This window comes from Paramormyrops kingsleyae, chromosome 18 (assembly GCF_048594095.1).
Source record: "Paramormyrops kingsleyae isolate MSU_618 chromosome 18, PKINGS_0.4, whole genome shotgun sequence".
In the NCBI taxonomy this organism is placed as follows: domain Eukaryota; kingdom Metazoa; phylum Chordata; class Actinopteri; order Osteoglossiformes; family Mormyridae; genus Paramormyrops; species Paramormyrops kingsleyae.
Window position 1 is genome coordinate 12,339,561 of NC_132814.1, and position 13,534 is coordinate 12,353,094.

At 43.5% G+C, this 13,534-nt stretch overlaps 3 protein-coding genes across 4 annotated transcripts; all 3 read left to right on the plus strand.

Annotated features, from left to right (window-relative positions):
* The first annotated feature begins 1,627 nt into the window (after positions 1–1,627).
* Positions 1,628–2,569, plus strand: LOC140579718 (olfactory receptor 52R1-like). The gene has a single exon (XM_072702391.1). It carries the CDS (start codon positions 1,628–1,630, stop codon positions 2,567–2,569), a length of 942 nt encoding a protein of 313 aa, XP_072558492.1.
* Positions 2,570–5,204: 2,635 nt separating this feature from the next.
* On the plus strand, positions 5,205–6,623 carry LOC111852178 (olfactory receptor 4D1-like). The gene is made up of 3 exons (XM_072702128.1): positions 5,205–5,220; positions 5,341–5,734; positions 6,506–6,623. The coding sequence occupies exons 2-3, from the start codon at positions 5,376–5,378 to the stop codon at positions 6,522–6,524; spliced, it is 378 nt and encodes a 125-aa protein (XP_072558229.1). The 5' UTR covers positions 5,205–5,220; positions 5,341–5,375; the 3' UTR covers positions 6,525–6,623.
* A 2,824-nt stretch (positions 6,624–9,447) lies between these two features.
* LOC140579508 (olfactory receptor 10J4-like) lies at positions 9,448–12,010 on the plus strand. 2 transcript variants are annotated; one of them, XM_072702126.1, is made up of 3 exons: positions 9,448–9,638; positions 9,755–9,883; positions 10,004–12,010. In XM_072702126.1, the coding sequence occupies exon 3, from the start codon at positions 10,037–10,039 to the stop codon at positions 11,066–11,068; it is 1,032 nt and encodes a 343-aa protein (XP_072558227.1). In that variant the 5' UTR covers positions 9,448–9,638; positions 9,755–9,883; positions 10,004–10,036; the 3' UTR covers positions 11,069–12,010. The 2 variants fall into 2 exon arrangements, with proteins under 2 accessions (XP_072558227.1, XP_072558228.1); XM_072702127.1 differs by lacking the exon at positions 9,448–9,638 and having other exon boundaries at positions 9,655–9,883.
* The last annotated feature ends 1,524 nt before the right edge of the window (positions 12,011–13,534 follow it).

Genomic DNA, 13,534 nt, shown 5'->3' on the forward strand with positions numbered 1-13,534 from the left:
GGCAATTTCGCCCCATCCAAGGCCCCCAAGACATTTCAGAGTCTTCTCCTCAAGCATTTCCTGGCATGCTTGTGAGCCATGTAAATAGCCGCTGTGTTTGTGTTATTACAGATACTTGTTGTGTTCCCAGTTGTCTTGTGTGCCTTTGCCTGTGTTATGGTTAATCCTGTCCAATCCTTGCGTGTCTCTATCCATTGCATAACTACCCATCATGTGTGTGCCTTACCGTCCAATGTTTCCCTGTTATATGTGTCGGTCTAGTGGTTAGTGTCTGTGTTTAGTCCTTGAAACCGTCTTGTATCGTTCCTGCCACTGCAACGCCTGGGTCTGCCAGTGTCAGAAGTGGGACACCAGCAGTGGTCCCGCTGGTATTGCTGAAGTGGGCTCTCCACAACATCATTCTGCAGGTCTGCTCCACCAGGCATGGTTTTGGCCAGAAGCCCAGACCAGGGCCGCCAAGATGAGTGGAGAGAGCTGCAGTAAAGGAAGCACCCCCCCCCCCCCCCCCGTCCTTCTGAAGCGCTCTGAACACATACAGTGCATCCTCAAATGGCTCCACATAGTATTTCCTGGCACGCTTGCAAGTTGCATGTCATTTCCGGTGTGAATCTTATGTGATCCTGGTGACTGTCTAGCAATTGTGTAACCGTGTGTGGGCCTTACCATCTGGCGTCTGACTTTCCTGTATTTCCCTGTTATATGTGTTGGTGTAGTGGCTGGTGTCTATGTTTAGTCTTTGTAAGGGCTACAATAAAAGAACCTGTGTTTTTGAACCTGTTTGAAATTGTCTCGCTTCTTCTGCCACTGCGATGCCTGGATCTGCAAAGTGCCACAATATATTATATATTAACGATTACTCAATTAATTGTCAAATTAGGCTACTCGATTATTAATATATTCAATAGTGACAGCCCTAATTTTGATATGCCTGAACCTGAGAAATATTACATAAGCAAGTAATGGTAGTCGTGGTATTGGTGGCTATGATAAGCACATAAAGAGATGTTAGAGCCCTGCTCTTCTGTGGCCTGCATCCATGTGACGGCTGAACAGCAAACAGCATGTAACAGCAGATTGCCTTTACATTGGAGAAGTGGCTATTCTTGCTTCAGGAAACTTCATGAAACACTGAGGTGCAAAAGTAACAATTACAGAAGCGCCAGTTATATAAACTACACTGCAAAACAAGCCTCCACCGAGAACAAAGATGATGCTACACTAGATTTTCATCTTTTCTCCCTGGAATATAGCAGATTGGCGTGTAACTAGGAACAGGAACATGTCAGTTCTCTATTGGCTCAAGTGCCCTCTTAGGATCAACGAGTGACGCTCTACTGTTGATGAGATGAAATATAAGACACTGCATCATCATCTAAACTTAGGAGATGAATCAGATCTTGTGGACATGTGTAACTGACTGAACAAACAGAGGGAGCCTCTCTAAATTTTTTGTGTTATTATAACTAGGTAATGTATTAATCACCAAATGTGGCTTACGAAAGCATGAGTGTTTATGTCTGCTTTTATGATATGTTACGGCATAATTAATACGTTAATTTTATTGATCTTCTTTGCAACAGGGGTAATCATTTACACTACATCAACAACTCTTAAATAAAACAGAGAGATGCAATTCAACGAATCAAAGATTCCTTCCATCATCTCCATGGAACCTCTGGGCTTGTCTCCATCAGCAGTCTATCCAATGTTCCTTCTTGGACTGGCAACCTACTGCCTCATACTGGTCTTCAATCTCACCCTCATCCTCACCATCGCCCTCAACAGGCAGCTGCACAAACCCATGTTCTTGCTGCTCATCAACCTGCCCATCAATGACATCATGGGAGCCACTGCCTTCTACCCTCAGTTGATTGACAGCATCCTCTCCCAGGATCGCACCATCTCCCAGCCAGCGTGTTTCCTCCAGGCAGTGATAGTGCACCTGTATGGAGGTGGTACCTTGCTCATTCTGACTATTATGGCATATGACAGGTATGTCGCCATCTGCCTTCCTCTGAGGTACAGTGCAATCATGTCCCTGAATCTTGTGGCAAAGCTTATCACTGTTGCATGGCTTTATAACTTTGCCACGATTGGAACTCTTTTCATCCTGCTTGCACGATTCAGGTTCTGCCGGTCAGCCATCACAGACATGTACTGCAACAACCCTTCTTTGATGAAACTGGTCTGTGAGGATGCAAGCATTAATAACTACTACGGTTTATTTCTTGCTGTTTTAATTCAGAGTGTGTCATTATTTGTAGTGATGGTCACTTATGTTCAGATTCTGCTTACCTGTCTTGTCAACAAACGTGCTGATGCCAAGAGTAAGGCCATCAGGACTTGTGCCACACATTTAGTGGTCTTTGTCCTTTATGGGCTCACCACCTTGTTTACTATTGTGTCGCATCGATTCAATGAGGTGTCGGCTTTTCTGAGGAGATCTTTCGGAGTTTCATTTTTGGTTTTTCCTCCCATCCTTAACCCCCTTATATATGGCCTCAGCACACGTGAAATTCGAACAAAAGTAATGAAAAAAATCTCCTACATTTCCACAGCTGAGGCATGACAAGTAAATGTTTGAAAAATTGATATTGATTTTATTATTTATATATGAATTGTGTTTATGTGAAGGGGTTTAGGGGACTTTTTTAAGTTATACATTTTGTAATAAAGTGAATCTATTACAGTTGTATTTCAGTAAAATTAAGGTGATGAATGCTGTGCTGACAACTTTCAGAAATGATTTTCAAAAATACATATTTATAAAATGCGAATAAACCTGAATAAATATGGCAAGAGTGTATATGAAATGTATATAAAATATTATAGAACAATTCTTTATACAATATTGTCTGAACCAATGGTAAAATATTAATGCTTTCTCTATGAGAAACACTATAAATATACTGAAATATCCTTCAGTATACATCCGGACTGTATAATCTATAATTTGGCCTCTTTTTTAACCTACTTCCCCTCAAATTTCACTAATAACTTTATTACATTTTCATTGCATTGCAGTCAAAGTTAAATTCTCGCATTATGAGACATTCAAAGGTTTATAAAAACTCCCTGTCCATTTATTCTGGAAACAAACATACACATTAAAGGTCATGAGTTTGAGATGTATGTCCCCCAGCACTGCTGCCTCATGCCTGCAGGGGTGGGGTTTGAATCTCGTCTCTGCCCCTGTATGTGGGGTTGATATGTTCTCTGCATGTCACAGATGTCCCCTCTGGATGTTCTGGTTTTCTTCTACAGCCCAAAGACATGCCGTTCGCTTGTCTTTATGATGCCTACAGTGTGAGTGTGTGTGCTCTGCAATGGACTGGCGTCCCCCCCAGGCTGTGCCTCTGCCTTTTGCCCTATGCTGCCTGGGATAAGCCCCAGTCACCTCTCCCCTCTCAGGACAAGATGTGCCCAGAACTGCTCTCTTGGCAGCTGACCAAGTTCCATCTCTTTAAGATTCCTGAATCAACTTGTCTGACTCCTTGAGCAGAGGCTCGATGCAAGATCCCTCCAGATCTCTCAGTGTCTCACCCAGTGAAGGAAGGTCAGCCTGCAACGTGTCCCTCTCGTACCAGGCTAGGCCTTGTCTCAGAACACCTGGAATTTAAGCTCTGTGATATGTGCATGTGTGATCCTACAGTCGTTACAAAAAAAATAACAGGTTGGCTATACAAAAATATTTAAAAATGAAGCGACCCTAGTCACAACACACGTCCAACAGGCAAAACACAACCAAGTGTTTAACGACATGCTATTTTGTTTGACGGATCCTTGGAAGGCATCCGACATTCACCAAACATAATTAAAGTTCATAGTCACATTACAAGCAAACACAACAATAACAACTTACCTGTTTCCTCCAAACTGGTCGCGGAGATCAATGCTCCAGTCACCTGGTTAGCAGGTCTGCTTCCAAACACCAAGTCCATGATATTTGTTTTTAGGACAGCCAGCACCATTTTTATTTAGCTCTCTTTTCAACTCTTTCATTAAAAAAAATCTTGTTTGCAACTTGCTCTGTTATTCTGATAACCCCTGTCTTCTCCAATTCACTCCGCATTTCCGCTCTGACGACTCTAACTCCGTCTCCTGACGTCACACACTCTTAATTCTGGCCCAGCAGTCTTTTGGGGCTGGAAGAATGAGCCCCAGCCCAGATATATCAGCCCAGCGCCGCTGTTCCTTTTGGTGTGAATGCAAAGCCCGGCTTATGAGTCCTAGCAGTCCTGACTGTCCTAGCAGTGCACTTCACACCACTTAATGTTTCCCATTATTTTTGAAGGTCACTTGAGGTCATCCTCCGATTCATGAGGCACTGCCGGATAAGTTAACAATCATCTCTGGCATTAGAAAGTTGCTTCTGCCCTCTACCTGGCTGGTTTTAGTCATTGCCAGTGTCTCCTGCTTCACCTTGTTTTTATGTGCTGCTGTCTTAGAAACTTTGAGCCTGAAAGCAACCTGCCTCACAGCTCAGCCTTCTGCCAGCAGAACCAGGATTGGACCAGAATTTAAGAATGCAGATTCTTAAAATATATATTGTGGTCTCTTAATTTATTCCAGAGCTGCAGTTTAGAGCACAGGTAATGTGGATGCGTTGTGGGGCTCAGTGGGTTAGGATGCAGTCCCTGTGATGGGAAGGTTGCCAGTTCAAATCCCTGGGTTGGTGGAGTGGTTTCACCATCGAGCCCCTGAATGAGGCCCTTGATCCTTGATGGCTTCAGGGGTAGCTAATTAAAATGTAGATTGTTGTAAAGAAAACTATCTGCTAACAAAGTCTGATGTAAATAATCAAGGTGAATATGATGACAGCATGACTTTGAAATGGTCTGTTGTGGAGAATTACTGTGATGAAAGAGTCAGGCTTTTGTATGACTTCCATTCATGTGCCTGCAGGCCAGCTATGGTGACGATACAGTTCTGTACAACAGGTATAGAGAAATAACTTCAGCAAACACATAGTGCCAAGATTCAGACAATTACACAACTGTGAGCTGAGTAAACAACACTGGGTACGGCAGTAATGCAGGACTGCGTGTAGCTTGTTCTCTGTTTACCTGAGCACCCTCTAAGACCAGTGAGTGACACTCCACTGCTGAGGAGATGAAATAAAAGACACTGTCCTCTGCAGTGAGGAGACACTGAGTGTAGACGCATCTTGCATTTGATGGAAGGAATGGAATCTTTTCTAATATTTCCTTTTTATTAAGAGTGGGTGATGTATTCAGCAGTGAAACATGTTTTGTGTAGAATAATGTGAAGATTGTCATATTATATATTATGATAAAAGTTTTCTTGCTTATCATTTATTATTCTTTGTCTCTGTTTCAGCAAGGCATTAGCAGAACTGAAATATATCTGGACAGATGCAGTTTAATGGGCCAAAACTACCGTTCTTCTTGACCATGGAACCTCTGGGCTTGTCTCCTGTCTATCCAATGTTCCTTCTTGGACTAGCAACCTACTGCCTGATACTGGTCTTCAATCTCACCCTCATCCTCACCATCGCCCTCAACAGGCAGCTGCACAAGCCCATGTTCTTGCTGCTCATCAACCTGCCCATCTATGATGTCATGGGAGCCACTGCCTTCTACCCTCAGCTGATCACCAGCCTCCTCTCCCAGGATGGCACCATCTCCCAGCCAGCGTGTTTCCTCCAGGCACTGTTAGTGCACCTGTATGGAGGTGGTACCTTGCTCATTCTGACTGCCATGGCATACGACAGGTATGTCGCCCTCTGCTGTCCGTTCAGGTACAGTGTGATCATGTCTTCTGGTAAAGTGGCCAGGATCATTGCTGCTGTGTGGCTGACAGATATTATTGTGATTGGAACTATCTTCTGTTTGTTTGTGAAGTTAAGGTTCTGCCGGTCAGCCATTACAGACATGTACTGCAACAATCCCTCTTTGATGAAACTGATGTGTGAGGACCTAAGTGTCAATAACTATTATAGCTGTTCAGTGCCTTTTTCTAGCAGGGAATAGAGCTGTTTGCCACGTTTTTCCCACATACTCATATGACCGTTTGTGTAAATAAATACGTCGATGCTAAGAGCCAGACATTTCCTGGTTTTTATTCTCTATGAGCTGCCTGCCTTATTCTCTGTCATCCCACAGCGACTCACCAGTGTGTCACCTTTTCTGAAGAAATCACTCGGGTCACAGATTTTACGTTCCCTCCCATCCTTAATCCTCTAATATAGGGTGTCAACACAAATGAGATTAGGAGCACAGTAATTTTGAGGTGTCCTGGGAAGTAAATATTTGACTTGCACTTTAATATTTAGATTTTCAATTTATTTTAACAAGGTATACATATGGTGTCTACACTGACATATTTGGAAGATGTTATAATCAGAACACTGTACAAAAAATTAGTTCCTTCACTTGATTAAACCAGAACAACATGATGATGTGTCGGACTGTTGCTTCACACTTGCTGGGGTTTCCTGTTCTCCCCATGTTAAATGGGTCTCCTCTGGCTGCTCTGCCCACAGTCCAAAGCCATGCAGTTAGGTGACACACGGAACCAGGACCGCAAGACATTAACACAACCGAGGAAACTGGAAAGACAAGGACAAGACTTCGACCCATAGGGGAAACAGAACCGATCAGTGGAACATAAGACACCATGACAGGGCAGACAGAAAAGGGAACATAACAGAGGACAGGACCAGAGGACTGGGACAGTACAGAGTACTGATAGGGAACCAGGGAGAACGAACCACGGGGATTCCACTAGGGGAAGTGATTGGAGACATGGAGAACGTAAGATTGACACGGGTAAGGGAAGGAAAGAGGTATGAAGGGATATCGAGACATAAACCCTGGAACAAAAGAAGGGGGTGCAGAACCAAAAGATTGTCCACAGACGCTCAGGAAGCAAACGAAGGCCAGAGAGTGCGTGCCACTGTGGGTCAAACAAGTGTGGACGGTAGGAGGTGGATGGAGTAGATGATACTGGTACCTTTGCGTCCTTTAAAGGACTAGCAGATGTGGATGAGCTGGACCAAAGGGAGCTGGAGGGAACCATGAACGAGGTCTGGGTCTCTGACGAGTTCCCTTGGGTACAGAGAGCCTTCTCTATCCTCTCTGACACCATCCCCGAGGCTGCTGGCTGCCCCTGGACCGGGTGATGTGGGACTTGAGCAGGGTTATGTGTCCAAGGTAGCTGTTGGTGAGATAGGTGCTGACGAAGAGGCCAGGGTACCAGGGTCCGGAAATACTGCGGGAAACCAGGTTCTGGAGATGCTGCAGGGTAACTGAGTTCTGGCAAGCCAGCCAGAGAACCAGGCTCTGGCAAAGCAAGTGGGACAACAGAAACTAGGGACCTGGGCTCTGGAGACCCCAGAGCTGGCAAAGTGGCAGCAGGCAGGACAGGCGCTGGTCAGTCTGGCACTGGAGGCTCGGAGACCAGGGAGTCAAGAACCATGGACAAGACGACAGGAGACCCAGGAAGCCAGGGGCTGGCAGATCAGCCAGGAATTCAGTGGGGTGCCAGGGGATTCTGGTGCTGGTTTACCAGGCACTGGACAAGTGACTGGTGTGGTAGGTGCTGAAGAAAAGGCTAGTGGAGCAGGAGTTGGAGAAGCAACCTCCTCTGGACTGGGTGCTGGAGACTCAGTCAATGAGACCACCTTGGGGCCTGGAGTTTGGGACTCTGGCGAGACTCACTCTGGGCGTAGAACTTTGGACTCAAGTGAGGCCTCTGCTGAGGAGTTACATGTTTTTGATATGGCAGCCAAAGAGGAGGACACTGATGGCAGAGCGGCAGTGGACGAATCAGACGCTGGCAACAGAGCAGCCTCGAAGACAGGTACTGGAGAAGAGGCCTCTTATACACCTAAGAATATAAACACAGATGGGATGAGACACGGACGAAGCTTCCTAGGCACCTGGAGCAAGTGACGCAGCCTCCTCAGGACCTGGAGTGGACAACGCAGCAGCAGAGTCAGACGCTGGTAGTGGGGCAGCAGCGGATGGGTCTGATGCTGGAGGTAGAGAGGCAGTGGAAGGGTCTGATGCTGTTAGTGCAGCAACAACAGACGAGGCTGAAGCTCACGCCAGAGCAGCAGCAGGTAGGAAAGAAGCTGTTTGCTTGGCGGCAGCAGGCAAGTCAGGCACTAGCTGCAGAGCGGCAGCTAACGAGACAATCGCACAGGTGGGTACTTGTATAGAGGGAAAAAGTTGGGGCACATGGGGCTCAGTGGGCTAAGCGTCTGGGCCTCTGACCAGATGATGGCTGGTTCAGGCCCGACCTTAGCACATCTGCAGTTTCTTGAGCAAGGCCCTTCGCAGCCAGCTTGTTCTCACTTACAGAGAGTAAGTCAGGGGAGGCATAACAGAGAATTTCCCCAATGCGGATCAATGAAGTATCAATTATTATTATAACGAGGACCAGAAGAGGGACTGATGTGAGTGATTAGGAGCCAAAGTGGAAGATGACAGGAAAGACAAAGGCAGACTATGACAACAATGCAACAAGGAGTCTGGCATCCAGAAGTCACGCCATGTGCGTTTTTAACAGGCATCTGAGGTCAAGACAAATACCCCTGGCTGTGCATAGTGACCTTGCATTCCTGTTTCTTTGTTGTTTAATGCTATGTATTTTAGATATTTGTCAGTAGTGACATAGAAAAACCTAGTGTGGGTTTTTAAATGTTTTTCATTGACTAATCCAAGCCTGTTCTCATTTGTTAGGTTGACAATGCTGGAGGTTAATAAATGGTCATCCTCCGGCTGCAGAACTAGACAAGTAACCTTGTAATTGCAGAGAACAATTCTGCTGCATTCCCAAATGATTCTGGGTCAGAGGATAGTGAGGGCAGCTGGTATCTTCTCTCTTTAACAAAGTATTACATTTTTCATGCATTGTTACTATAATTATTACTAGGCATATCAAAGGAGCACTTTTGAGGCAGACAGGAAAATTATAGACAAACAAGGTATTGTGTACGTGCACTGACAACACGTCATGTTTTAAGGGGACGGTGCATGGGATGTGAGGAGGAGTTTGGGAAGAAAATGGCCTTTGTTTGTAACCTGTCTGGTGTCTTAAGTGTGTCTGAGAATGATGCAACTTATTGATCTGCCCAAATCCGTGTGATGCAACAGAAGCAAGTAGCAGTTGTTAAGGTGGGTGTGATGGCAGCATGACCTCGGAATGGTTTGGAAAGACACAAAAATGACATGCATCCATGTGATGACAGTGTGCATATTTTAACAGCAGATCAACTATGGTAGATTTATAGTTGTCCTTGCAACAGGCATAGAACAAAAATTTTAAGAAAGAGTTGCATTAGTCAGCAAATTACAGAATTGTGAGCTGAATAAACTGTATGCACGGTAAAAAAAAAAGCCAACCCCACCCCCCCACCCCCCCGAGCAGAAAGATCACGTCACACCATGTTTACGTCCTTTAATCCATGGGTACAGCAGTAATGCAGAACTGCGTGTAGCTTGTTCTCTATTGACCTGAACACCCTCTAAGGACTAATGAGTGACATTCCACTGTTGAGGAGATAAAATAAAAGACACTGTTCTCTGCAGTGAGGAGACAAATCACATCTTGTGAACAGATACCTTTGATTGAAGAAACGGGACCTTCTCTAACATTTCCTTTTTAATGAGGTGGCATGTATTCAGCTGTGAAACTTTGAGCATAAGAACATGTGTTTTGTATAAAGTTATGTGTTTTGTCATATTTTCCTTGCTTATTGTCATTAATTGTTCTTCATCTGTTTTAGGGAGTGTCACACAAAAGACATTAACAGACCTGGAATACATCATCAATTGAGGAGACCAACCGATCCTTCTTAATACTTGTATTTTACTGATCGAAAAAGCACTTCTCTAGAATTTCCATTTTACTACGGGTGAGTGGTGTATTTACCCACAAAATGTTGCATATGAGAGCATGACTGTTTATGTGCTGATATATGCTTTACAATAAATGGTTAATTTGTTCATTTTATTGTTCTTTCTCTTTGCTTAAGGGGACGTATAAACTGTGTCAAAAAACAGGACAGATGCAATTCAACACATCAAAACTAACATCCATCTTGAACATGGAACCTCTGGGCTTGTCTCCATCAACCGTCTATCCAATGTTCCTTCTTGGACTGGCAACCTACTGCCTCATACTGGTCTTTAATCTCACCCTCATCCTCACCATCGCCCTAAACAGGCAGCTGCACAAGCCCATGTTCTTGCTGCTCATCAACCTGCCCATCAATGACATCATGGGAGCTACTGCCTTCTACCCTCAGCTGATCACCAGCCTCCTCTCCCAGGATCGCACCATCTCCCAGCCAGCGTGTTTCCTCCAGGCAGTGTTAGTGCACCTGTATGGAGGTGGTACCTTGCTCATTCTGACTGCCATGGCATACGACAGGTATGTCGCCATCTGCTGTCCGTTCAGGTACAGTGTGATCATGTCTTCTGGTAAAGTGGCCAGGATCATTGCTGCTGTGTGGCTGACAGATATTATTGTGATTGGAACTATCTTCTGTTTGTTTGTGAAGTTAAGGTTCTGCCGGTCAGCCATTACAGACATGTACTGCAACAATCCCTCTTTGATGAAACTGATGTGTGAGGATACTAGCATTAATAACTATTATGGCCTGTTCACTGCCTTTTTGTTGCAGAGCATTGCATTGTTTGCAATGTTCTTCACCTATATACATATTCTGCTCACTTGTCTTCTCAACAAACGTGCCGATACCAAGAGTAAGGCCATCAGGACTTGTGTCACACATCTAATGGTGTTTTTTCTCTTTGAGCTCACTACTCTGTTTACTGTTGTGTCTCATCGATTTGATGAGGTGTCACCCTTTCTGAGGAGATCTATAGGAGTCTCCTTTTTGGTTTTCCCTCCCATCCTTAACCCCCTTATTTATGGCCTCAACACACGTGAAATTCGAACAAAAGTACTGCATTTGTTACTCAATAAGGTTTCTCCCTTCATTCTAACAAGGGGTCCTGGCAAGCAGACATTTAACACAAACACGCACAAATCATTTCTTCACTCAAGCAGTGAGATTTTCATTTTGAGTAATTAGAAAACTTTTAAATTTTGAGCCTAATTCACCAAGTATTGAATTTATGGAAAGGAAAAACAAAATGGAAAAAAGCAAAATCTAAAAAGATAATGAACTTAAAACTATTCATTTTTCCAATATGCCTACATAGAAATTATAATCCATAAGGTAGCCAAAAATAAGCCACGCTAATTCCATCCATTGGTTTATAACACGAGACAAATATTCAAACTATTCAAATAAATGACAGATTACAATACAACATGTAATGATAAAAGCAGAGCCCTGTAATTGTCTTCATGTTACAAGTCTTTATGCCTCAGGGTATAAGTACTTAAATTACTGTTTTGTCTGAAAACATCTAAGAAATACCATAACCTACAACCAAAGGGTGTAATATAGAAAAAATATATACAAAAGTGTTATATAGCTATAAGACTTTTTAATGCTGTACAGATCAGTGTCTCAGTTTTACAAACACAAGTTGATACTACATTTTATATATGAAGAGGTTGCTTTAACGGTGTTGAAGGCATTTTTCCCTCTCTTCTGATTTTGATATTTGTGTTATTTGTGATATTTCAGTGCACTGCAGGTAGGTGTTTTGGCAAAGCTTTATATTAACTGAACCTGCACAATACATTCATTTTGCAGGCATTGTGAAGGTGCAGTAAAGCATTACCAGTGATTTTTTTTAGTAAAGTATCCAAATGAGAAATTAAATGATTTAATTTTTATTAAGTATAATAATGCTAATAAATCAATAACATGTTTTGGCCTACAAGTTTCACTCTACTTTTTAATAGTGGGAGTTCTAAAATTTAATTAAAGGTACGTTACACTATGATTTTAGTAAGTATAATTTTATAAGTTTATGCAGAATAATCCAATTAGCTATAACATTAATTCCACTAGTCTAATATTGTGTAGATCCCTTTTATGTTGCCAAAATAGCTCTGACCCATCAAGGCATGGACTCTGAAGACCTCTGAAGGTATCCTGTGGTATCTGGCACCAATCTGTTAACAACAGATCCCTTAAGCCCTGAAAATTGCAAGGTGGGGCCTCTATGGATCGGATTTGTCTCTCCAACACATCCCATAAATGCTCAATTGGATTGAGATCTGGGAAACTGAACTCTTGAACTCTTTTTCATGGTCCTCAAACTATTCCTGAACAATCTTTGCATCCAGTCGTCTAGCCATCATAATTTTGGCCCTTGTCAAAGTCAGTCAGACCCTTAGACTTGCCCATTTTTTCTGCTTCCAATACATCAAATTCAAGACTGTTCACATCCCTAAAATATAATGTCACCTTTGACAGGTGCCACTGAAATGAGATAATCAATGTTATTCTCTTCACCTGTCAGTGGTTTTAATGTTATGGCTGATCAGTGTGTGTATTTGTTATAATGGGTTATACAGCTTTGTCGCGGAGTCACCAAAGGCTCCACCTTCTGTTAACAAAAGAAACATGAGCCTGAGCACTATACGACGATCACGTAAAGGCATAAACTAAGAGGTACAACTCAGAAAAATAACAATACAAACAATTTTTAAACCTCACAAACTATTGAGACCAGTTCGGAGGCAGATGGGGGGCTAACTTAACTGCGGAGTCACGTGACTATGTAAATAAGCATATCTCTGCACGGAAGCAGCACAAAGGACACTTTTAACGGCACAAACCAGCACAAATGCAGCACACACGATTGCGATCGGGCTGGTGGAAATCAGACGAAAATGGGAGGGGGGGGGCAACCTTACAAACATTAATATCTCGGAAACTAAAGCAGCACAAAGGACACTTTTAACGGCACAAACCAGCACAAACTCAGCACACACGATTGCGATCGGGCTGGTGGAAATCAGACGCAAATGGGGGGCCAACTTCACGCTGATGACGTCACCATGTAAACAAACATTTATATCTCAGAAACTAAAACAGCACAAACAAAAATTTTAACGGCACAATCCGGCACAAACGCGGCACAAACGCGGCGCATACGATTGAGACCAGTTTGGTTGAAATCTGAAACATATGGGGGGGCCAACTTCACGCAGGTCAATAACCTATTGTGCTCCAGCTACCTAAACATCATCACACAAATAACGTGGATCCAGGCTGATATCTGACCTCATTGAACTCAAGCCACAACAAACTTAATTGCCAACAAAAATAATACAACTTAATTCTTACACCCTAAATGAGAACGAATCAAGACTTGTTCTCACACTTGGCTCTTCTCCCACCCTGTCTGATGACAGTTTTAATCATCAGTCATTTTCCCCTCTTTGCAGCTGTCTCTGTTTATGAAACGGTAAATTCAACCAGTCAGCACCCGCTCCCTGAAGAAACATTGTGTTCCTATTTTTTTTTTTTTAGTTCGACTGGGGAGTGTGTTTTCACGAGGGGGACCATTGAAAGGGAGGTTGTGTGTACTTCAGTGGGTCAGGACCCTTTGCCTGAGGTCAGAAGGTCATTGGT